Below are 26,217 nucleotides of genomic sequence, written 5' to 3' on the forward strand. Positions count from 1 at the left end.
TGGTTAGCTGATACTTAAATTACCTATGTAGTCATTGTAAGATCTGGCAGGCTTCGGCAACGTCTAAAAATAGAAATGAGGTCTTACAGGCCTGCCTACCAGCCTGCCTGACGGCCTGACCTGCCTGACGAGTTGAATGACTCAGCATCGTTTTCTCTCACCACAAGCACTTACTGTGTTCCAAATGGCACCCTATACAGTGCCTTATTTTTGTCCAGAGCCCTATGGGTAGGAAATAAGGTGCCATAGGGGATGTACCCACTTTCCTTCCATCAGGTAGTTTATTTGGTAGGACAAGAGAAACCAACACATGAGAACAGAGTATTAAGTAGCCTTTATTGTCAACATTTCGACGAGACAAATCTCTGACAGTTAAACCCTGTCTCTCTTTTTTTTAAAGATCCCTGTTGTCAACTGCAATGCATTCACCATGTCAATGATTATGATCGTAAATAATACAAATCATTTATTGAACTTTTATTGTGCTTTTCATAACATAAATAATCTCAATATCATCATTGTTCATATTGTCACAACGATGATGTCCTTAACAAAGAACATAGACACACATGCCACATCATATTCATAGCACAGGTGGCTGGTTGCACCTGAATTGGGGAGGACAGGCTCATATGGCTGGAACGGAATAAATGGAATGGTATCAAACTCATTTTTCCCATGTGGTTGATACAATTCCCTTCATTCCAGCCATTATTATGAGCCATCCTCCCCTCACAAGCCTCCTGTGATTCATAGCTTTCCAGGGCTGCAGCCTTCTGCATTACCTTCCTAATGTCATTACTCATATCATCTTATTTTGTTACACCAGTCATCAGACATTGAGAATAATGATGGACTCCTCCTTTCATTGTGGAAGTTGACAACAGAACAGAACTCCTTTCATTGTGGAAGTTGAGAACAGAACAGAACTCCTTTCATTGTGGAAGTTGACAACAGAACATAACTCTTTTCATTGTGGAAGTTGACAACAGAACAGAACTCCTTTCATTGTGGAAGTTGAGAACAGAACAGAACTCCTTTCGTTGACAATGGAAGAGAACAGAACTCCTTTCGTTGACAATGGAACACACCTTATTCTTGTCCAGGTTTTAGTCAACTGTTCTGCAAATAAATGAATTGTGCAATACGTACATAGAAGTCAAACAGCATTTGAACAGTGTCATGCTAAGCAAACAGGATGAGAGAAGCTTTGTGTAACATAATGTGTGACTTAATATACTGATGCCGATATAAAAAGAGGCTTTGTTGAACAATATATGTAACTTAATTATTCATGTAGATGTCGCTGAATTGAAAAAGAACTCACCCAGTAAAATAAATATATTATGCTGTTAAATATTTGATACTGTTATATCGGTCTACTTGGTTTGGGCAAGGTCTAGGCCTACGGGCTACTGTTAATTCACTAGGCAAATACTTCTTGACAAAACTATTTTTTTTATGTACAAAATAATCTTCCTTTCAATTGTTTTTGAGAGTTAGAGACTGAATCATTAATAATGGATGGCTTTTGGTTCTCACCAGTGTTTCTTACAGGTTACCCAACTGGTTTCTAGAACACCGTCTCCCGAATGGTGTCACAACACAATGGAATTTGGCAGACAGATGATCATGTAACACAGAGACAAATATCGTGTGGGCAGAGACAAATCTTGTGTGAACAGAGACAAATCTTGTGTGAACAGAGACAAATCTTGTGTGAACAGAGACAAATATTGTGTGAACAGAGACAAATCTTGTGTGAACAGAGACTAATCTTGTGTGAACAGAGACAAATCTTGTGTGAACAGAGACAAATCTTGTGTGAACAGAGACAAATCTTGTGTGAACAGAGACAAATCTTGTGTGAACAGAGACAAATCTTGTGTGAACAGAGACAAATCTTGTGTGAACAGAGACAAATCTTATGTGAACAGAGACACATCTTGTGTGAGTTTTGGCCTGTGAAAGTGTTAATCTATCACAAGAGACTAGACAGATGCTGATCCCATCCTCCTATCTGTCTGGATTTGTTTGGATTCCTGAGATTCGGGATCACAAAATCACAAAAGATCCCTTTGCAAAGTATGTTCCACCATTGTAAATGAAGACTTTGAAAGTCAGATATCCCATTCCGACAGTCATTACAAGTTCAGAACTACTCAATGACCTAACTTCATCATCCCGACCAGCCCCACCACCACCCATCTTTATTTCCCACCCTACCCAATGTCATTATGGGTAATTGAGTCCTAACAAGGTAGGTGCTTATATTTGTCCTGGTTCACACATCTAAAAGTCTGTTTTATACACCTTTGATTTTTCTTTTTTTTTTGCATATCTCAACTCCCCCCAAGAATGGGGTTACAGCCAAGGTCAGTCATTATCAACATTGAAGAAATTAGGGTTAAGTGCATTGCTCAAGGGCACATCGACAGATATTTTTCACCTTGTCTGTTAGGGGATTTGAACTAGCAACCTTTCAGTTACTGGCACAACACTAGCCACTCAGCTACCTGCCCCTCGGACACTGATAGAGTCCGTGAAACTTAGTACTAGTACCAGAGTCAATGTCCACGCGGAAATTGAATAAGCGTAACATAAAAATTCCCATCAGAAACGGTCTGTTTAAGCTAGAGATATCTGTTTTATTGCATGGGCTGCATCTCAATCCACCACATGCGCCGATGTCAGCCTTCCACATCTGAGGCGGAAGGTGGCAGAGCTACAGCTGTGTTTTTTTCATCGATATATACAGGTATATATATCTGTTTGGCTACCTAAAGACTTAGACTCGACCATTAGGATGAAAAATACCAAATGGACACTAGATCAGTGTCTAGGGACAGGGTGAACCAGGTGTCTTCTTCAGGTCCATCCAGTAGTCCACTATCTGGGACGGGCGGCTCAAAATATAGGTGATGACTTTGGAAAATTCACAGCGATTGTACTTGCCGAGATAGGCCTTCCATTGCCAAGGATCTGGTGAGTTTGTGGGCGAGAGGCCCAGTTTCTTCATACAGGCGCCAACATAGGCGTCTTCTATATTAAAAAGCTTGATGTCCTTGGATACCGCCACGAACCTCTCCGGCAGGTCGTTGGAGAACACGTATCCCATACCAAGTGTGTAGGTCGGGTATCGGTTGTCGGCTAACATCTCCACCGGAACATACCATTTGGAGTTGGGGTTCCGGATGACCGGGCGATCCCACATCAGCATCCCTGTCAGGTAGTTCACCTTGGGAAATAGGGAAGGAATTTAATCTTTGTATATCATTTTTTTTTTTTTTAAGAATAAACTTAGTAAGTCAGACAGACAGACAGACAGACAGACAGACAGACGTTAGTCAGACAGACAGACGTTAGTCAGACAGACAGACGTTAGTCAGACAGACAGACAGACGTTAGTCAGACAGACAGACAGACGTTAGTCAGACAGACAGACAGGCAGGCAGGCAGGCAGGCAGGCAGGCAGAGGCAGGCAGGCAGGCAGGCAGGCAGGCAGGCAGGCAGGCAGGCAGGCACAGGCAGGCAGGCAGGCAGACAGACAGACAGACAGACAGACAGACAGACAGACAGACAGACAGAGTAATAAAGCTGTCCCCCAAAGAGGTGGAGGTTGGGTTGAATAAAATAAAAATAAAGTTAACCTTGGGGACGTCCGGTCTCAGCAACATAGTCATCAGGTTCTCTACGTTGAGGAACATGTCTGAGTCGATCTTCATGGCGTAGGTGGCATTGGTGCAGTGGGTGGCCAGCCAGTCCATAATCACCATGGTCTTAATGGTGAGGTTGAGGTAAGAGTCCAGGAAGTTGCTCTGGAGTAGATCATGATGCACTTGGCTCTCCTGGTTCACCTTCAAATCAAAGTCAAGAGTCAAGACAAAGTCAAAGTTAGGTCAGCTCAAGTCACAATCAAATCAAAATCAAATCAAACTCTATTTAAATATTAACAACCCCAACACACTTTACAAAAATAAACACAACACTAAAAAAAGCTAAAACAATCAAGACCAACCTTCTCCTGCAGCTCCTGGGCACCTAGTCCTCCAGGAAGTCCTAGCATGAATAGCGTCTGTACCTTCTTCCCCTGCACCAGGGTCTCATTACCCCACGTCCTGCGGATGGCGTCCCTGGCGGCCAGGTTACCGGGCGCCACGGGGACTATCAGCACCAGGAACGGGGTCTGGGCATTACACTTGTCCGGTTCGTCTACGATGAAGTGGTAGTTACGAGGGTAGCCAAAGTGGTAGTGATTGGTTGGTAGCGGACGTATGGTGGCTGAGGGTGGGGCTGGTACTGTGGTTGGGGGAATGGTGGTTGGGGATGGTCCACGGTGGCGGTCGGGGTTGGTCCATCTATGGTAGTATGTGTACAGTGATAGGTTTTTCCACCAATCTGTCTGGGAGAATCTGTCAGGAAAACCTAAGAGGATGATCACGATGACCGTGGACAGGAAGAGGAGGAAGATGAAACACGGCCGCACCAGAGACCGCAGTGGTCGTACAGGGCTCTCGACCACGACTTGACTAAATGGGAGAAGAAGAAAATAGAGGTTAGATTGGTAGATCAACATGGTCTCATTAGTATGGAAGAGTATTCCAAGTGAAGATAAACATTTAGTAAACGCCGGTGTTTTTTGATGATTTCGAGAATGATGTGTCAATATTTAGAGAATAAAATTCAAATGTAGTTTCGAAGAATAAAGTCAACATTTTAGGAATAAAGTTGACATTTTGAGAATAAAGTCAACATTTTAGGAATAAAGTTGACATTTTGAGAATAAAGTCAACATTTTAGGAATAAAGTTGACATTTTGAGAATAAAGTCAACATTTTAGGAATAAAGTTGACATTTTGAGAATAAAGTCAACATTTTAGGAATAAAGTTGACATTTTGAGAATAAAGTCAACATTTTAGGAATAAAGTTGACATTTTGAGAATAAAGTCAACATTTTAGGAATAAAGTTGACATTTTGAGAATAAAGTCAACATTTTAGGAATAAAGTCAACATTTTAGGAATAAAGTTGACATTTTGAGAATAAAGTCAACATTTTAGGAATAAAGTTGACATTTTGAGAATAAAGTCAACATTTTAGGAATAAAGTTGACATTTTGAGAATAAAGTCAACATTTTAGGAATAAAGTTGACATTTTGAGAATAAAGTCAACATTTTAGGAATAAAGTTGACATTTTGAGAATAAAGTCAACATTTTAGGAATAAAGTTGACATTTTGAGAATAAAGTCAACATTTTAGGAATAAAGTTGACATTTTGAGAATAAAGTCAACATTTTAGGAATAAAGTTGGCATTTTGAGAATAAAGTCAACATTTTAGGAATAAAGTTGACATTTTGAGAATAAAGTCAACATTTTAGGAATAAAGTTGACATTTTGAGAATAAAGTCAACATTTTAGGAATAAAGTCAACATTTTAGGAATAAAGTTGACATTTTGAGAATAAAGTCAACATTTTGAGAATAAAGTCAACATTTTAGGAATAAAGTCAACATTTTAGGAATAAAGTTGACATTTTGAGAATAAAGTCAACATTTTAGGAATAAAGTTGACATTTTGAGAATAAAGTCAACATTTTAGGAATAAAGTTGACATTTTGAGAATAAAGTCAACATTTTAGGAATAAAGTTGACATTTTGGGAATAAAGTTGACATTTTAGGAATAAAGTCAACATTTTGAGAATGAAGTTGACATTTTGAGAATAAAGTTGACATTTTGAGAATAAAGTCAACATTTTGGGAATAAAGTTGACATTTTAGGAATAAAGTCAACATTTTAGGAATAAAGTTGACATTTTAGGAATAAAGTTGACATTTTAGGAATAAAGTCAACATTTTAGGAATAAAGTTGACATTTTGGGAATAAAGTCAACATTTTAGGAATAAAGTCAACATTTTAGGAATAAAGTCACAGTTACATTTATATTCATGTTTATATTTATATAGGGGATGTGGTTAACTGCAAGCCTCCCTGGCTCCCTGTTGCTGTGCGCGTATCTGAGTTACATGACCTGGTGAAACTATACTTTAGATTTGGCTTTAGTAACAACGCAATCCTTTCTCCTGTAGCACATCATAATAATATTATTATAAGTATTAGGACCGGAGGAACCACAGAAGTCCGTCTGGTTACATACAGTACATAGGTAGAGAGTGGGTTGTGTGTGTGTATGCAAGTGTACGTGTGTGTGACACACAAAACGATATCGCCAAGGCAATACCATTCTACCGAACGCCCATGGTGCGTTGCCAGACGCAAAGAGGTGCATGCATCAGTCCAGGTCATGGTGCCCTTCAAATTCGCTATAAAGTTGTCCTCAATCCCCTGCATATGCCAACACCATGCATACTGTACTTTAGAGAATAACAGCTTGGCCAGCAGCCTATATGTTGAAACGAAAGGTTAATTTACACATTTGTGAGCAATGGCATGAATGTTTTATGTAAACTACACTTTAAATGATATAGCCTCATAGGCCTACGTTTATTATCTTGTGAATGTAGGTCACGGATTGTGTGGGAAAGGATTGCGGGTCCCTGTAGGGACAGGGACAGTTTCAACTATTCTGCCTTATTATTATTCGACCATGCTGGTCATTTATGAACATTTGAACATCTTGACCATGTTTTGTTATAATCTCCACCCGGCACAGCCAGAAGAGGACTGGCCACCCCACATAGCCTGGTTCCTCTCTAGGTTTCTTCCTAGGTTTTGGCCTTTCTAGGGAGTTTTTCCTAGCCACCGTGCTTCTACACCTGCATTGCTTGCTGTTTGGGGTTTTAGGCTGGGTTTCTGTACAGCACTTTGAGATATCAGCTGATGTACAAAGGGCTATATAAATAAATTTGATTTGATTTGATTTGATTTGTAGGGAAGCACCAATGGAAACCCTAGGCTACCATCTGACCATGTCAGATCAGTGATTATTTCTTTATAGCATATAGCCTATCATCGTCTAATAGGCTTATATTTAGATCAATGATTATTTTAAGAAAGGGAGAATCCATTCCATGAATATATTCAAACAGTGCCTCAGATTAGCTGGTTTGCGCGTGCAGGAGTGGGAGTGGGCAATGAGTGGGAGTGGGCAATGAGTTGCATCTCCTCCTACAGACACTTGGTGTAAAACCCCTTCTTCATGGTTTATGCCTCCGGCAGCCGTTGGATAGGCCTATAATTTACTTTCACTAGCCCACATTAACGCACGATTAGCCTACAGGCTAGGGTACTCAATCGAGTGGGCCGCTATAGGTTTATAATGGGCTGCAAAATAGCAGTTTTGTAGCTAATTTAGAGAGCAGCTTGACATGGGACATACACATCCCGGTCTCCAGGATTCCAAAATAATTTGTTTTATTAGGGGTGCTGCTCACGTGTCCTACTAGCCGACATTTGTTAGAAGGATAGTTGCCATACGGGGGGATACTACTGTTAGTAAAGCACAATGGTCGCTTTAACAGTTGCCATTAAGCACCGAATTTTTGCAAAGTTTTTGCCTAGGCTACGAAGCAGAACGTTGAAGCAAATTCTGAGGGCATACGGACAGGGACTCAGATCACAGTTGTCTTTGCATTCAGTGACAGTGCCAAGATTGTGATTTTGTGCGTGCGAGTGATTGATAAGCATTAGTGCGCAGTGACGCCTCTTTGAAAGAGTGTATTAGATCATTAGATTGGTGGCCATTTGTTTGTTTTGCACAAAACTTTTTACCGCCCACACAAACACACACACACACACCTGCAAACACACACAACCCGCCCGTCTCCACACGGACTTGGATGAAATACCTCATCCATGTCCGTGTGGTTCCTCCTTCTGGAAACACTCAATCTGTGGCACAACCTCTTCCAGGTCTTAATAGTTATTAATCGTCTGGCTATTATGTGCTAAAAGAGCAAGGATTTCCTTGTTACTAATGCCAGTTCTAAAGTATTGTTTCACCAGTCATCTAACTCAGGCATGTCAACAGTGGGCATACAGCAACAAGGAGCCAGGGAGGCATGCAATTAATAACCCAATATATACTTTCATTTTGAAATATAACCACGCCTTGATGCTCGAATATTGCCACTTTATTCTACAAAGATTGCCACTCTATTCTCGAAAGATTGCCACTCTATTCTCAAAAGATTGCCACTGTATTCTCGAAAGATTGCCACTGTATTCTCGAAAGATTGCCACTGTATTCTCGAAAGATTGCCACTGTATTCTCGAAAGATTGCCACTGTATTCTCGAAAGATTGCCACTGTATTCTCGAAAGATTGCCACTGTATTCTCGAAAAATTGCCACTGTATTCTCGAAAGATTGCCACTGTATTCTCGAAAGATTGCCACTGTATTCTCGAAAGATTGCCACTGTATTCTCGAAAGATTGCCACTGTATTCTCGAAAATTGCCACTCTATTCTCGAAAGATTGCCACTGTATTCTCGAAAGATTGCCACTTTATTCTCGAAAGATTGCCACTGTATTCTCGAAAGATTGCCACTCTATTCTCGAAAGATTGCCACTTTATTCTCGACATAGTGTTTTGACTTTATTCAAAAAAATAATAATTTAAACTTTATTCTCAAAGTATTTCAAGTTTTAAAGTACTATCCGTGAAAAAAATTCAAAGTACCACCCCCATCACCATTAAAAAAATTATGTTTTACTTGGCCCTAAGGCCCTACAGAGGGTAGGTCGTGCGTCCGGCCCAGTACATCACTGTGGCAGAGCTCCCTGCCACCCAGGACCTCTATTTCAGGCGGTGACAGAGGAAGGCCCTAAAAATTGTCAAAGACAACTGAGTACTATTCTGTTAAAATAGACTGTTCTCTCTGCTACCGCACTGCAAGCGGTATCTGTCTGAAACCAAAGGACTGAAACCAAAGTCTGAAAGTCTGAAACCAAAGGACCCTGAAAGCTTCTACCCCCAAGCCATAAGACTGCTACACACACAACTCAACTGTCTCTATCTACAGTGTGTATCTCACCACAAGGACTTGGATGAAATACACTACATGACCAGAAGTATGTGGACACCTGCTCCTCAAACATCTCATTCCAAAATCATGGGCATTAATATGGAGTTGGTCCACCCTTTGCTGCTATAACATTCTCCACTCTTCTGGGAAGGCACAGAATCATATAGAATGTCACTGTATGCTGTAGCATTACAATTTCCCTTCACTGGAACTAAGGGGCCTAGCCCGAACCATGAAAAACAGCCCCAGACCAATATTCCTCATCCACCAAACTTGACAGTTGGCACTATGCATTGGGGCAGGTAGTGGTGTCCTGGCATCCACCAAACCCAGATTCATCCGTCGGACTGCCAGATAGTGAAGCGTGATTCATCACTCCGCCACTCTCTGCTTGGCATTGTGCATGGTGATCTTAGGCTTGTGTGCGGTGGCTCGGCCATGAAAACCCATTTCATGAAGCTCACTACGAACAGTTATTGTGCTGATGTTGCTTCCAGAGGCAGTTTGGAACTCGGTAGTGAGTGTTGCAACTGAAGACAGATGATTTTTACCCACTACGCGCTTCAGCACTCTGCGGTCCCGTTCTGTAAGCTTGTGTGGCCTACCACATCGTGACTGAGCCGTTGTTGCTCCTAGACTTTTACATTTGACGATAACAGCACTTACAGTTGACCAGGGCAGCTCTACCAGGGCCGGAATTTGACAAACTGACATGTTGAAAAGGTAGCATCCTATGACGCTGCCACCTTGAAAGCCACTGAGCCCTTGAGTATGAGCCATTCTGCTGACAATGTTTGTCTATGGAGATTGCATGGCGGGGTGCTACATTTTTTTACACCTGTCAGCAACGGATGTGGCTAAAATAGCCCAAATCCATTAATTTGAAGGGGTGTCCACAAACTTGTGGCCATGTAGTGTAGTTAACCAAATAGCTACCCAGACTATCTGCATGGACGCTTTTAGCACGAACTCGTTTGACTCATCAAATACACTGCTGCTACTGTTTATTATCTATCCTGTTGCCTAGTCACTTTATCCAATATGTACACATCTAAATGACCTCGTACACCCGGAACATCGACTTGGTACTGGTACCCTGTGTATATAGCCATGTTATTACCTCGTACCCCTGCACATCGACTTGGTACGGGTACAGTGTGTATATAGCCATGTTATTACCTCGTACCCCTGCACATCGACTTGGTACTGGTACCCCGTGTATATAGCCATGTTATTACCTCGTACCCCTGCACATCGACTTGGGACTGGTACCCTGTGTATATAGCCATGTTATTACCTCGTACCCCTGCACATCGACTTGGGACTGGTACCCCGTGTATATAGCCATGTTATTACCTCGTACCCCTGCACATCGACTTGGTACTGGTACCCTGTGTATATAGCCATGTTATTACCTCGTACCCCTGCACATCGACTTGGTACTGGTACCCCGTGTATATAGCCATGTTATTACCTCGTACCCCTGCACATCGACTTGGGACTGGTACCCTGTGTATATAGCCATGTTATTACCTCGTACCCCTGCACATCGACTTGGTACTGGTACCCTGTGTATATAGCCATGTTATTACCTCGTACCCCTGCACATCGACTTGGTACTGGTACCCTGTGTATATAGCCATGTTATTACCTCGTACCCCTGCACATCGACTTGGGACTGGTACCCTGTGTATATAGCCAAGTTATCGTTTCTCATTGTGTATTTATTCCTGGTGTTATTATTATTTGTATAATTTCAAAAATCTTCTCTCTGCATTGTTGGGAAGGGCCATAAGTAATCATTTCATTGTTAGTCTACACCTGTTGTTTACGAAGCATGTGAAAAATACAATTTCATTTGATTTGATACTCTTCCGTACATTAGAACCTGTCAAAATAGTGATATATAAATGTCTCATCTGTCATTCATAAAACTATATTTGCTTAGGTTGCTTGGCTCTACCATTTCTTAGAATATAGCTGCTCTTCTAGAGCGGTGGTTCCCAACCCTGTTCCTCCAGTTCCCCAACAGTACACATTTTTATTGTAAGCCTGGACAATCACACCTGATTCAACTTGTCAACTAATCATCAAACCCTCAATGAGTTGAATGAGGCGTGTCTGTCCAGGGCTACAATGAAAACGTGTTCTGGAGAGAGTACTGGAGGACCAGGGTTGGGAAACACTGTTTTAGAGGATGGGTTAGGCATAAATATTTTTGCATGTCCTTGACTCCCGTCCTCTTGCCACGCCTCGTTCTCAAAAGCCATTGGTGGAGAAAGTCAGAGGGGCAGTGTCTACAGTGTTGAATAAAAATGTAGTTAGTGGTCGAAGTGTTTCGATTATGCATTGAGGGAAATTGCGCGTTAATAAATAGTTGATATCCTGTATGCCTTCCCACCTATCTGTTTCCCACCTATAGCCCGCGAAAGTCAGCATGTATAGAATGCAATCATTTACTAATATTTGCCATATTCTAATAACTCTCATGTGAAATAAAATGAAATATTATTGGTCACATACACATATTTAGCAGATGTTCTTGCGGGTGTAGAGAAATGCTTGTGTTCCTAGCTCTAACAATTCACAACAGTACACACAAATCTAAAAGTAAAAGAGTGGAATTAAGAAATATGTACAAATTAGGACGAGCAATGTTGGACTGGCATTGACTATAATACAGTATATGCATATGAAACTAGTAAAGCAGTATGTAAACATTATTATTAATGTGACTAGTGTCATGATGTGTGTTTTGTCCGATATTTACAGTAACTGGTTACTGTAAAGCACTGTTAAACTGGACCCTATTGGCTAGAAGTAACGTGTAGTTGATCTAGTTAGTAACTGGTTACTGTAAAGCACTGTAAAACTGGACCCTATTGGCTATATATATATATAGGCCATTATTGTGAATATGAATTTGTTCTTAACTGACTTGACTAGTTAAATAAAATAAAAATATTTAAAAAATAAGTGACCAGTGATTCCATGTCTATCTATATGGGGCACCAGGCACCGCCAGGTACCGCCAGGCACCGCCAGGCACCGCCAGGTACCGCCAGGCACCGCCAGGCACCGCCAGGTACCGCCAGGCACCGCCAGGTACCGCCACGTACGTGCCATGGTGAAACCTACACTCTTGTAGATCTGAAATAATTGGATGGTGAAACTTGCCAGCCAACCAGAAAAGCAAGGCAAAACAACATTCTTGAAAGTCAGGACAATCATTGTCCTGCAAATAAACATTACTTTTATAGTTGAAAAATAATCAATTGTTGCAATAAAGAAAGTTTGACAAAAGAAAATTCCACTGCTGTCAAACGGATAACAATGTCAGGCTTTAGAAAGTGTTTTCTATATCTGCCACAGTGGAGGCTGCTGAGGGGAGGATGGCTCATAATGAGGGCTGGAGCAGAGCCAATGGAATGGCATCTAACTATGTGTTTGATGCTATTCTACCCATTCCGCTCCAGGCTTTACCACGAGCCTGTCCTCCCCAATTAAGGTGCCACCAACCTCCTGTGATATGCCATCTGCCATGTCGCAATGATTTATTTTAGCAACATTGCTTTCGTCGAATTAACCTGGGTCAATGGAAACCTGCCTACAGTCAGGGAATGAAAAAGGGGGAAACCTAGCGCACATGTAGGTATAGATTATTGACGTCGCCTACTTTTAGACCAAAACAGTCATTCGTTATGAATAGGAACATGAGGAAGGTTCCCACTCTTTATCTACAGTGAAGTAAATTAAAATGTATTCCATCATTAGTTTTCACCTAACAGGGCTTCATCAGTGTCATAAGGGGAACTGTGTTCATATCTGATCAGATAAAAGCGAAGCATGCTTTCACTGTGAAGCAGATACGATCTATGCTGGGTTTCTTTTTCCGCACGATCCATTCCAGTCAGTCTACTTAAAAGGTTGTTTGCTGTCGGCACTCAAAATAAAACATGTATCGATCAGAAAATCAAAAAATACTGTATTTACATTTAACTCAAAGTTAAACTACTCCTGGGGTGTATTTTGTCTACGCTATACGTTATTCAAACCCTACCTTCTCTTATTTTGAAAAATACAGTGTATTTTACCGTAGTCTTCTACTTGACTCGGAAACTGTACCCCTTGTATATAGCGTCATTATTGTTATTATGTATCTTTTTTTCTTCTTTTTTTCAAACTTTAGTTTATTTAGTAAATATTTTCTTAACTCTATTTTCTTACAACTGCATTGTTGGTTAAGGGCTTGTAAGTAAGCATTTCGCGGTAAGGTCTACTACACCTGTTGTATTTGGCGCATGTGACAAATAACGTTTGATTTGATTTCATTTGGACTTATTTGCATATTTTTGCTTCTTTGAAGTGACTGACCATAGTTACTGTCAAAGCACTTAGTGACAACTACTGCTGTAAAAATAGCTTTAAAAGTACAATCTGGACAAAGATACCATCTTTAATACACTGTACAGCTAATTTAATGTATTTCAATAAGTACATAATAAGTATAGAAATTAAGTATATACCTGCACATTTTCCACATCATTACATACATTCTTCAGCTATGTATTCTTCTCCTTTTAGGGTCATTTTCTCAGAGAACGCCAAACATTCTATTTATGACTAGGGCCAATAGAAATGGCCTGATGTCATCATATTCTATGTAAATGTTACCCTATTCTAATCTTTGGCTTAGGTTCTACAGTAGACACTGTGTCAGTCTATCTAAAGTTACAAACATGTAACTACATACAGAAGTATGATCTAGTTAGTAACTGGTTACTTTAAATCACTCTTATTTTACAGCTAATGTAAAAATTTCTTTATAGATAAATGGGATTGATTGAGTAAGCAATGAGAAGCGCACATATATGATCCTCTTACCTTTTGTACCTACCATGTACATACAATTTGGGACATTTACTGTAAAACTAGACCCTATTGGCTAGAAGTCACGTGTAGTTGATCTAGTTAGTAACTGGTTACTGTAAAGCACTGTAAAACTGGACCCTATTGGCTAGAAGTAACGTGTAGTTGATCTAGTTAGTAACTGGTTACTGTAAAGCACTGTTAAACTGGACCCTATTGGCAAGAAGTAACGTGTAGTTGATCTAGTTAGTAACTGGTTACTGTAAAGCACTGTAAAACTGGACCCTATTGGCTAGAAATAACGTGTAGTTGATCTAGTTAGTAACTGGTTACTGTAAAGCACTGTAAAACTGGACCCTATTGGCTAGAAGTAACGTGTAGTTGATCTAGTTAGTAACTGGTTACTGTAAAGCACTGTTAAACTGGACCCTATTGGCTAGAAGTAACGTGTAGTTGATCTAGTTAGTAACTGGTTACTGTAAAGCACTGTACAACTGGACCCTATTGGCTAGAAGTAACGTATAGTTGATCTAGTTAGTAACTGGTTACTGTAAAGCACTGTAAAACGGGACCCTATTGGCTAGAAGTAACGTGTATTTGATCTAGTTAGTAACTGGTTACTGTAAAGCACTGTAAAACGGGACCCTATTGGCTAGCCCTGGTTGATTGTACGTCAGTCAGTTTATCCTGAGCAGAGCAGAGAGATGTCATTGGCTGTGCTTACCGTTTACATCCATTCCCTCCTTGTTTCTCCATGAGTGCAGACAGTTCCCCTCCTCAGAGAGACCATGGATCCTTGTGGCAGTGACTGGTGAAGGAAAGAACACCCCTCCTGTGTGTGTGTACGACCAACCCAGGACAATCCCAGCACCTCCCTCCCCTGTGTTTCAGGTCTATCCAGTAGAACACACTCCAGGTGGGCTCTGAGCCTCACACGTCAATGGGTCTATGCTGGAGTTGGTGTAGCTTCACAGGTGTTCTGTAGCCTACAGGGTAGGGCGAGTGTGTGACAGGGGAAGGGCAGAGGAGGAGAGGAGGGCAGGAGGAGAGATGAGGAAACAAGTGTGTGTGGGAGGTGGGGAGTTGTGTGTGTGTGTGTGTGTGTGTGTGTGTGTGAGAGAGAGAGCGCCTGCTTCGGTGTTGTAAAGTGTTATGGTTTTGTTGACTTTGGACGTTGTCAGGCTACAAGGGGAAACGTATCTTTCTTTCTTACACTGATCGCAGACAGTAGGCCTAAACACACACACACACACACACACACACACACACACACACACACACACACACACACGCGGCATAACACGCTACTTGCCTACAACCCAGGAGAGTTGATGAACACACACACAGGTGACACAACAATGCCACTTCATTTGTTTGTCTTTGTTTATTAACGTCACGTCTTCGTCATTAACGACACATTCCGTTTAACAGTCCTCGTAAAAAAAACTGAAAGCACACAATGCTATGATGTCACCAATCACACCTTTTGTCAACTCTAAACAGTCAGTCATGTAAAGCGTTGACCCTTTGGAACAAATACCTACATTTATACATTTGCATTACATGTACCTGTACTTCATTGAATGTGCTGTGTGTATTTTCAGTATATTTCACTTATGATACATACCAGGCACTTGGAAACATAAAAAAATACATCATAATAATTGCAAATCTTAATGTGCAAACGAGGATAAGAAATTATATCAGATGCTGGCCTGCAACAGGGAGGCCATAGTGTCATGTTAACCCTTTGTGCATATGTAGACTTCATATGTACATTCACCTCTGTCCTATTTGTAGTTTCTGTGTTACCTCAATATGGGAACCTGAAGTCTCGGGTTTTTCCCAATCAATCTTACAGTTCCTGGTTTGTAACTACATTTAAATTCTACTGGCATGGTCGAGTTGCACGTTGTTACATTGTACTTACAACAACGACTAAGTATTATTTTGAGTGATTTGTCTGTGCATAAATACAAATAATGAAGCTATTATAAGTACTACACAGTTATGCACACACTTCTGTTTAGATTGGGTCTACTTATCTAATCAATAAAACCTGGATCAAATAGAAATCCCTAACTTGGCCAATAATACTGGATGCCAGGTGAGTTGTGCAGATCAAATACCAATCCCTACCTTTGAGTTGGATGAGCTATTAGCAAATAATACTTTTCTGAGGTTTGTCGGCTTTATTGAGAAATGTCTGTCGCACAAAGGGTTAATGCGTCATCGTTGGGTTTGTAGATCCTGACATAGGATCCTTGTCTTTGTGTGCGCCCCAAATGACAACCTGTTCCCTATGTAGTGCACTACTTTTTTTTATTTTATACCAGGGCTCTGGTCAAAAGTAGCGCACTACATAGGGAATAGGGTGCCATTTGGGACGCGCCCATTGTCACCAAGTGACAAAATAAGATAGAGAGAGGAACAACTTCAACATTCAACAGAAACGTCTCGTCTTAACCAGAAAGACAAATAAAACGTGTTTGACTTGTTTGCAGAAGTGATGAAAAGACACAGAGATGTCATACCTATACAAACTTTTTCCACTTATTACCTTGTAACTTCAGGAGCCTATTCCCTACAGGAGATTTTAAAGGCTGTTTGCTGTTGGGACCACACCAGATTTGATCCATTTGTAGGGTAAAAACATACAAGATATAGGTTATTTTAAGCTTAATTCATTCAAAGTTATTGAATTTGATCGTCAGTCATAAAGCATGAGGTATGCGACTGAAATGGCACACTATTCCCTTTACAGTGCACTACCTTTTAGGGAATACTATACAGGGATAGGGTGTCATTTCAGATGCAGCCTAGGTGTGTGAAGCCACTGCAGGTCAAGTAGGTTGGTTGAGGGGAGAGGAAGGTGCGGTTCATTGTCAGCGAAACATCATAGCCTTTTTTAGCCAAACCACACCTCTGTCGTCCTGGCAACCAACCTTACAACTATGCAGGTGGCAGTCACATGACAATGGAACTAAATACCACATTCTTAGCTCAGAGGACCCCAGGGTAACCGGGTAACATGAGTGAAGGCTACCCCTAGCCCTGCCTGTGTAAAAAAAATATATATATAACAAAGGCAAATCCTAAACTTCCAGTTACATTTGAACTTAGTCTCCCATTGTCATCAATGTTTGACTAAAGTGGAAGTTAGAATCCACCCCATAGACGCATGTAGAATGTAGTTTGACATACGACATGCTTCAACAAGACTGTGTTTGCTCTGTAGTGTGTGTACCACAGATTTCCACTGGCTACCTTGTAACCTTGGGAGCCTATTCCCTACAGGGGATTTTAAAGGCTGTTTGTTGTTGTGAGTCTAGAGACTGAGTAGGGCGGGAGGAAGGAGAATAAAGTTGGCCCTAGACACTGATCTAAGGTCAGTTTCGCATCTTCTAATGGTTAAGGATGGTACGCTGACCCAAGATCTGTGGCTACAGACAACGTCCACACAGAACAATTCAGTTCTGATGTGAGGCTAGAAAGATTAGACAAAATTTACCTGACTCTCTACCTCCCCCTGGTGGCCATAATAGTTAAAGACACTGATATAAAACCCACTGTTATAGTGACTATCCAGACTAACAGTAGCTGTTATCGGTTATAGTCCATAGGGTCTGTGCTGCATACAAATGATGACTAACAAAACACACAGGAGCATATTACCTCAATTCTCTCAATAACTGCTGCTTCTTCTTTACATCATAATGGCGATTACATAAATCCAACTGTGTTGCCACACAAATCATTTGGGAATGTCAATTAGGGATGTCCATTGGGAAAAGTCCATTGGGAAAAGTCCATAGGGAATGTTTGAGGTACATTTCCATAGTTTTCTTGTTGTTTTCTTCAGCCAGCTGTTACTGTTTTGTGTTGAAATTAGTTTTTTCATGTCTGAAAAGGAGAATGACCCCCACACAGCTTTTATAAAGCACCTAACCCTCCCCCTCCACACACACCAACTTTCAGCTCCGAGGCATTGTTTAGGCACAAACACACACACACAAACTTACACACACACCCTGTCCCTTGATCGTAGCAACAGGTGTGTGAGCACGTGTCCCAAGCTGAGCACACACACACCCTGGCCCTAGCTGACAACAGCTGGTTTGAGCACCAGTGCCCCAGGGGATTGAATCACCACCCAGGAGGGGAGGTCCCGCCCCGCCCCTGTCCCTCCGTACCCTCCCGCAGACAAATTCAATACCTCATCCTCCCTCTCCTCTTCACATCCGTCCTCCTCCTCCCCCTCCCTCCTGCTCTCCCCTCTCCCTAGCCGCCCCAGACCCATGGAAGCCAACCCAAACACGGATGCAGTCGAGAGTCCAAACGGGAGCAGGGAGGAATCACACCAACCCAATCCCCCACCTCCACTACCTAGTGAGAACAAGGAGGCTCCAGGGTGACCTAGTCTGCTGAGATCCAGAGGGCCACACATGGCCGAGAGAGGCAGCGAGGCCCCTAGATGGTGGCCCCCTAGGAGAGAAGCCATGGCGGCCCCTCCTGGGATGATAATATGGGCCCCGCCGACATAGCCCATCTCTGAGACCCCTCCACTGTTACCTCCGTGGAGACCACCCCCTTTGAGGAACACCCCAAGCCCGGCTGAGGAGGCCTGTTCCTGGGTCGCGACGAAGTGTCCGTGGGCCTTGATGTGTTTGCGGAGGGAGCTGGGGTCGGTGTAGCGTTTAAGGCAGCCAGCCATCTTGCAGTAGTAGGGCTTGTCCACGTAGTGGGTGCGCGTGTGCTTGAAGCGGTCGCTGGAGTTGGAGTAGCGCTTGCTGCAGCCCTCGTACGGACAGATGTACGGCTTCTCTCCTGGGAGAGGGAAAGAGGAGAGAAGGATGGATGTGAATTGTCTTGTCAACTGACAGATCTTCAGATTTTGGAATGCATATGGTATTAGCAGTTCTTCTTGGACAGGCATGCCAGAAAAGCATCTTTAAATGACGGTGTGCATTAAAGATGATATGCCGGTGTGTGTGCGACATGTATGCATGCCTTTAATCTGACCCGAAGTACCCCACAACCACAATAAAAAACACTGCGAGAGGTTCTGACAAAGAGACATAACAGCACAGCGGACTCTTACCCCCGCGGTTTCCTAACCCCGTGAGACAGCCTTTAGAGGGGAAATAAACAGCTGTTCTTTAGCAAAAATAATCAAACTGACCTGTGTGTGTACTGACCTGTGTGGGTGTACTGACCTGTGTGGGTGTACTGACCTGTGTGTGTGTACTGACCTGTGTGTGTGTACTGACCTGTGTGTGAGCGTGTGTGTATCTTGAGGTTCTCCAGGCGAGAAAAGCTCTTGTTGCAGGTGGGACAGTGGTGAGGCTTCTCATTGGTGTGAGTCCTGATGTGGATCAACATCTTGTACCTGGGGGGGATTACACACACACACACACACACACACACACACACACACACACACACACACACACACACACACACACACACACACACACACACATACAGAGTGAATAAAGCTTTACACACATATATACAGTGGGGAGAACAAGTATTTGATACACTGCCGATTTTGCAGGTTTTCCTACTTACAAAACATTTAGAGGTCTGTAATTTTTTTATCATAGGTACACTTCAACTGTGAGAGACGGAATCTAAAACAAACATCCAGAAAATCACATTGTATTATTTTTAAGTCATTAATTTGCATTTTATTGCATGACACAAGTATTTGATCACCTACCAACCAGTAAGAATTCCGGCTGTCACAGAACTGTTCGTTTTTCTTTAAGAAGCCCTCCTGTTCTCCACTCATTACCTGTATTAACTGCACCTGTTTGAACTCGTTACCTGTATAAAAGACACCTGTCCACACACTCAATCAAACAGACTCCAACCTCTCCACAATGGCCAAGACCAGAGAGCTGTGTAAGAACATCAGGGTTAAAATTGTAGACCTGCACAAGGCTGGGATGGGCTTCAGGACAATAGGCAAGCAGCTTGGTGAGAAGGCAACAACTGTTGGCGCAATTATTAGAAAATGGAAGAAGTTCAAGATGACGGTCAATCACCAATCACCCTCGGTCTGGGACTCCATGCAAGATCTCACCTCGTGGGGCATCAATGATCATGAGGAAGGTGAGGGATCAGCCCAGAACTACACGGCAGGACCTGGTCAATGACCTGAAGAGAGCTGGGACCACAGTCTCAAACAAAACCATTAGTAACACACTACGCCGTCATGGATTAAAATCCTGCAGCGCACGCAAGGTCCCCCTGCTCAAGCCAGTGCATGTCCAGGCCCGTCTAAAGTTAGCCAATGACCATCTGGATGATCCAGAGGAGGAATGGGAGGAGGTCATGTAGTCTGATGAGACAAAAATAGAGCTTTTTGGTCTAAACTCCACTCGCCATGTTTGGAGGAAGAAGAAGGATGAGTACAACCCCAAGAACACCATCCCAACCGTGAAGCATGGAGGTGGAAACATAATTCTTTGGGGATGCTTTTCTGCAAAGGGGACAGGACGACTGCACCGTATTGAGGGGAGGATGGATGGGGCCATGTATCGCGAGATCTTGGCCAACAACCTCCTTCCCTCAGTAAGAGCATTGAAGATGGGTCGTGGCTGGGTCTTCCAGCATGACAACAACCCGAAACACACAGCCAGGGCAACTAAGGAGTGGCTCCATAAGAAGCATCTCAAGGTCCTGGAGTGGCCTAGGCAGTCTCCAGACCTGAACCCAATAGAAAATCTTTGGAGGAAGCTGAAAGTCCGTATTGCCCAGCGACAGCCCCGAAACCTGAAGGATCTGGAGAAGGTCTGTATGGAGGAGTGGGCCAAAATCCCTGCTACAGTGTGTGAAAACCTTGTCAAGAACTACAGGAAACGTATGATCTCTGTAATTGCAAACAAAGGTTTCTGTACCAAATATTAAGTTCTGATTTTCTGATGTATCAAATACTTATGTCATGCAATAACATGCAAATTAATTACTTAAAAATCCTACAATGTGATTTTCTGGATGTTTGTTTTAGTCTCTCCCAGGTGAAGTGTACCTATGATAAAAAAATGACAGACCTCTACATGCTTTGAAAGTAGGAAAACCTGCAAAATCGGCAGTGTATCAAATACTTGTTTTCCCCACTGTAAGTGGTGAATATACACTGACTGTACAAAACATTAAGAACCCCTTCTTGATATTGAGTTGCATCCCCCACCCTTTTATTTTGCCCTCAGCCTCAATTTGTCAGGGCATGGACTCTGCTAGATGTCAAAAGCTTTCCACAGGGATGCTGACCCATGTTGACTCCAATGCTTCCCACAGTTGTGTCAAGTTGACTGAATTTCCTTTGGTTGGTGGACCATTCTTGATACACACGGGAAACTGTTGAGCATGAAAAAACCAGCAGCGTTGCAGTTCTTGACGCCTGTGCCTGGCACCTACTACCATACCCCGTTTAAAGGCACTTCCAAATGTTGTCTTGCCCATTCACTCTCTGAATGGCACACATACACAATCCATGTCTCAATTGTCTCAAGGTTTAAAAATCCGTATTTAACTTGTCTCCTCCCCTTCATCTACAGTCGTGGCCAAAAGTTTTGAGAATGACACAAATATTAATTTTCACAAAGTTTGCTACCTCAGTTTATATGATGGCAATTTGCATATACTCCATAATGTTATGAAGAGTGATCAGATGAATTGCAAAGTCCCTCTTTGCCATGTAAATGAACTGAATCCCCCAAAAACATTTCCACTGCATTGAGCCCTGCCACAAAAGGACCAGCTGACATCATGAAAGTGATTCTCTCATTGACACAGGTGTGAGTGTTGACGAGGACAAGGCTGGAGATCACGCTGTCATGCTGATTGAGTTTGAATAACAGACTGGAATCTTCAAAAGGAGGGTGGTGCTTGGAATCATTGTTCTCCTCTGTCAATCATGGTTACTTGCAAGGAAACACGTGCCGTCATCATTGCTTTGTACAAAAAGGGCTGAAGAAATTCGGCTTGTCACCAAAAACACTCACAAACTTCTACAATTGAGAGCATCCTGTCGGGCTGTATCACCGCCTGGTACGGCAACTGCTCCGCCCACAACCGTAAGGCTCTCCAGAGGGTAGTGAGGTCTGCACAACGCATCACCGGGGGCAAACTACCTGCCCTCAGGACACCTACGCCACCCAATGTCACAGGAAGGCCATAAAGATCATCAAGGACAACAACCACCCGAGCCACTGCCTGTTCACCCCGCTATCATCCAGAAGGCGAGGTCAGTACAGGTGCATCAAAGCTGGGACCGAGAGACTGAAAAACAGCTTCTATCTCAAGGCCATCAGACTGTTAAACAGCCACCACTAACATTGAGTGGCTGCTGCCAACACACTGACTCAACTCCAGCCACTTTAATAATGGGAATTGATGGAAATTGATGTAACATATATCACTAGCCACTTTAAACAATGCTACTTAATATAATGTTTACATACCCTACATTATTCATCTCATATGTATATGTATATACTGTACTCTATCATCTACTGCATCTTTATGTAATACATGTATCACTAGCCACTTTAAACTATGCCACTTTGTTTACATACCCTACATGACTCATCTCATATGTATATACTGTACTCGATACCATCTACTGCATCTTGCCTATGCCATTCTGTACCATCACTCATTCATATATCTTTATGTACATATTCTTTATCCCTTTACACTTGTGTGTATAAGGATGTAGTTTTGGAATTGTTAGGTTAGATTACTCGTTGGTTATTACTGCATTGTCGGAACTAGAAGCACAAGCATTTCGCTACACTCGCATTAACATCTGCTAACCATGTGTATGTGACAAATACATTTGATTTGATTTGATTTTTTGGATTGGACTGCTGAGGACTGGGGTAAAGTGCTTTTCTCTGATAAATCCCCTTTCCGATTGTTTGGGGCATCCGGAAAAAAGCTTGTCTGGAGAAGACCAGGTGAGCGCTACCATCAGTCCTGTGTCATGCCAACAGTAAAGCATCCTGAGACCATTCATGTGTGAGGTTGCTTCTCAGCCAAGAGAGTGGGCTCACTCACAACACAGCCATGAATAAAGAATGGTACCAACACATTCTTCGAGAGCAACTTCTCCCAACCATCCAGGAACAATGCCTTTTCCAGCATGATGGAGCACCTTGCAATAAGGCAAAAATGATAACTAAGTGGCTCGGGGAACAAAACATCGATATTTTGGGTCCTTGGCCAGGAAACTCCAGAGACCTTAATCCCATTGAGAACTTGTGGTCAATCCTCAAGAGGTGGATGGACAACCAAAAACCCACAAATTCTGACAAACTCCAATTATTGATTATGCAAGAATGGGCTGCCATCAGTCAGGATGTGGCCCAGAAGTTAATTGACAACATGCCAGGGCGGATCACAGAGGTCTTGAAAAAGAAGGGTCAACACTGCAAATATTGACTCTTTGCATCAACTTCATGTAATTGTCAATAAAATCCTTTGACACTTATGAAATGCTTGTAATTATACTTCAGTATTCATATTAACATTTGACAAAAATACCTAAAGACAATGAAGCAGCAAACTTTGTGGAAATCAATATTTGTGTCATTCTCAAAACTTTTGGTCACAACTGTACAGGGATTGAAGTGGATTTAACAGGTGACATCAATGAGGGATCACAGCTTTCACCGGGATTCACCTGGTCAGTCTGTCATGGAAAGAGCAGGTGTTCGTAATGTTTTGTACACTCAGTGTATGTCTTTATAGTAATATGTTAAGAAAGAGTCAGAACATTTTTTATCCACTTTTAAATCTGATTAGGGGCACCTTCATATCTGAAGATCAGAGACTCTCATACCTATACGCTGAAGAATAAGCCCCTCCTACCTGGCGTTGAATCCCCTCCCGTTGCGGGCACAGCCCTCCCAGTGGCAGCAGTACCCAGAATCCTTTTCAGGTTTGACATGGTAGTCATTGATGTGGTCCACCAGGTCCTGTAACGAGTCAAACAGCAGGTGGCACTAGAAAGCAGAGAGAGAGGGAGGAAGAGAGGGATGAGGGAGAGGTAGAGAGAAGGGGAAGGAGAGAGAGCAGAGAGAGGGAGGAAGAGAGGGATGAGGGAGAGGTAGAGAGAAAGGGAAGGAGAGAGAGAGAGAGAGAGAGAGAGAGAGAGGGAGAATGGGGAAAGAGTCAATTTAGACTAGAGCATTTCAGGTAAGTGAACTGGAGCTGAGCATATGATACATGTATATGCTGTATATGAAAAAGTCATACTCATACTTCCACACATTTGAAGTACATGCTGACAGTTATCGCAGTGCAATTCAGATAGTAATGTGTTATTTTTTGCAACGTTACGATTCTGAATGCATCCCAGGGTACTCTATCCCATCCACACACACACCCCCTCTCCTGTCCACCTGTCAATCACATACCTTCATCCAATGGCAGGCCAGCTGCTCGTCCGATGAGGGATCGGGTGACGCCCGCTTCTCCCCGGGCTGACCAATGAACATGGAGGAGGGCAGGTTGAACCCGGCCCCTGTGGTCCCGATTGGCAGGAAGATCTGGAAGCCCTGCGGAGAAGCACCGCCTTCCAGGTAACGAGGGAGAGCTGCTTCCTGAGAGAGAGAGAGAGAGAGAGAGATAGAGAGAATGATGATGAGAGTGTGTCAACTAAGGGCACAGTCCGTCTGTCTGCCTGCCTGCCTGCCTGTCTGTCTGTCTGTCTGCCTCTCTGTCTGTCTGCCTCTCTGTCTGCCCATCTGTCTGTCTGTCTGCCTGTCTGCCTCTCTGTCCTCCCATCTGTCTGCCTGTCTGTCTGCCCATCTGTCTGCCTGCCTGTCTGTCGCTCTGTCTGTCTGCCTATTTGTCTGTCTGTCTGTCTGCCCGTCTATCTGTTTGCCCATCTCTCTGCCTGTCTGTCTGCCCATCTGTCTGCCTGTCTCTCTGTCCGTTTGTCTGCCTCTCTGTCTGTCTGCCTCTGTCCGTCCGTCCGTCTGTCTGTCTGTCTGTCCACCCGTCTGTCTGTCTGTTTGCCCATGTCTGCCCGTCTGTCTGTTTGTCTGTCTGTCTGTCTGTCTGTCTGTCTGTCTGTCCGTATTTTACCCCTCCAGCCCTGTTTTAAATCTGATTAAGTGAGAACCACAGTATGCCTGTGTGCAGACAGCGTGCTGGCAAATTAGATTCACTACAGATTTAATTCACTTCTGTCCACTATGTGTGGAGTGTATTCACTAATCAACTATCCCACATTCTGACCGGACTGCCTGCCACACGTAGACACACACGCACTCACACACTCCCTAAGATGAACCTCTATACTAAGAAGCGCTATACAGAGAACTCTCTTCTCTCTTACTAAATCTTTTTTTCCCTTCAGACACAAAATAGGTCAGTTATGTGTTAAGTAAAACTGTCCCTATTACATTTTCCAAATGTTTCTCACACCACGGGCTGTATTCACAAAGCGTCTCAGAGTAGGAGTGTTCATCGAGGATCAATTCTGCCTTTTAAATCATAATGGATAAGTTAGAGGCTCCTACTCTGAGTGTCTTTGTGAATACAGGCCCAAGTTTATTACATACAGGCTCACCCAGCTGTCACCCCACCCATCATTGCACATTGGTTTGACTCAGAGTAGGATCAAGTTGCCCCTACACATACTGACCTAAGATCAGTTTTACGTTATTCCCCTGACTATGTTATGCTTGTATAAGCTGATCCTAGATCTGTAGCTAGGGGCAACTTCTTCCTCCCTGTCACACACGCACGCACCAGTGGAGACTGCTGAGGGGAGGACAGCTCATAATAATGTCTGGAACAGAGTACATGGATTGGCATCAAACACATGGAAACTACGTTTGATGTATTTCATACCATTCCACTTATTGCTCTCCAGTCATTACCATGAGCCCGTTCTCCCTAATGAAGGTGCCACCAATCTCCTGTGGCACGCAGACACACTGACTTACCCTGGAGTAGATGGGTGTGGCTGGGCTGCAGCTGGGTGGGTAGTCCAGGGGTGAGGAGGGGGAGGCAGAGGGGGAGGGTGCATGGCGGGAGGAGGAGGAGGGAGAGGGGGAGGGTGCGTGTCGGAAGGATGGGGAGAGACTCAGGTCCATGGCAGGGGGGGTGCAGGAACCTACCCTCTCCTGGTGGTACAGGGGGGTACCTGGTGGGGGGAGAGGGGGTGAGGTCAGCATTGGTTAGCAAGGCTATCTTTGGTTAGCGAGGCTATCGTTGGTTAGCGAGGCTGTCGTTAGTTAGCGAGGCTATCAATGGTTAGCAAGGCTATTGTTGGTTAGCGAGGCCATCGTTGGTTAGCGAGGCTATTGTTGGTTAGCGAGGCTATCGTTGGATAGCG

General features: G+C 43.1%; 2 protein-coding genes across 3 annotated transcripts in view; both read right to left on the reverse strand.

Moving 5' to 3' along the window:
* Positions 1 to 315: 315 nt before the first annotated feature.
* LOC118940350 (beta-1,3-galactosyltransferase 2-like) lies at positions 316 to 14,872 on the reverse strand. The gene is made up of 4 exons (XM_036949220.1): positions 14,581 to 14,872; positions 4,019 to 4,529; positions 3,651 to 3,857; positions 316 to 3,238 (listed from the first exon to the last, which is right to left on the reverse strand). Exons 1-4 carry the CDS (start codon positions 14,610 to 14,612, stop codon positions 2,840 to 2,842), a joined length of 1,149 nt encoding a protein of 382 aa, XP_036805115.1. The 5' UTR covers positions 14,613 to 14,872; the 3' UTR covers positions 316 to 2,839.
* Positions 14,873 to 15,215: 343 nt separating this feature from the next.
* Positions 15,216 to 26,217, reverse strand: part of LOC110485549 (zinc finger protein GLIS2) — a 43,241-nt gene continuing 32,239 nt past the window's right edge. For both annotated transcript variants that reach the window (XM_036949223.1, XM_036949222.1), the window contains 5 exons: positions 25,826 to 26,025; positions 24,287 to 24,472; positions 23,739 to 23,872; positions 19,127 to 19,245; positions 15,216 to 18,683 (listed from right to left, as the gene is read on the reverse strand). In XM_036949223.1, coding sequence (XP_036805118.1) covers positions 17,956 to 18,683; positions 19,127 to 19,245; positions 23,739 to 23,872; positions 24,287 to 24,472; positions 25,826 to 26,025 — 1,367 coding nt within the window. In that variant the 3' untranslated portion in view covers positions 15,216 to 17,955. The remainder of the gene's footprint in view (positions 18,684 to 19,126; positions 19,246 to 23,738; positions 23,873 to 24,286; positions 24,473 to 25,825; positions 26,026 to 26,217) is intronic.

This window comes from Oncorhynchus mykiss, chromosome 17 (genome assembly GCF_013265735.2).
Source record: "Oncorhynchus mykiss isolate Arlee chromosome 17, USDA_OmykA_1.1, whole genome shotgun sequence".
Taxonomy (NCBI): domain Eukaryota; kingdom Metazoa; phylum Chordata; class Actinopteri; order Salmoniformes; family Salmonidae; genus Oncorhynchus; species Oncorhynchus mykiss.

Bases quoted from the DNA above. Each gene is read 5' to 3' on its own strand.
- LOC118940350 (XM_036949220.1), bottom strand. From the start codon at position 14,612: ATGGAGAAACAAGGAGGGAATGGATGTAAACG. The intron at 4,530-14,580 runs GTAAGCACAGCC...TCTCCCATTTAG, and splicing joins GGAGGGAATGGATGTAAACG to TCAAGTCGTGGTCGAGAGCC. The intron at 3,239-3,650 runs GTTAACTTTATT...CTATTTCCCAAG, and splicing joins TGAGACCGGACGTCCCCAAG to GTGAACTACCTGACAGGGAT.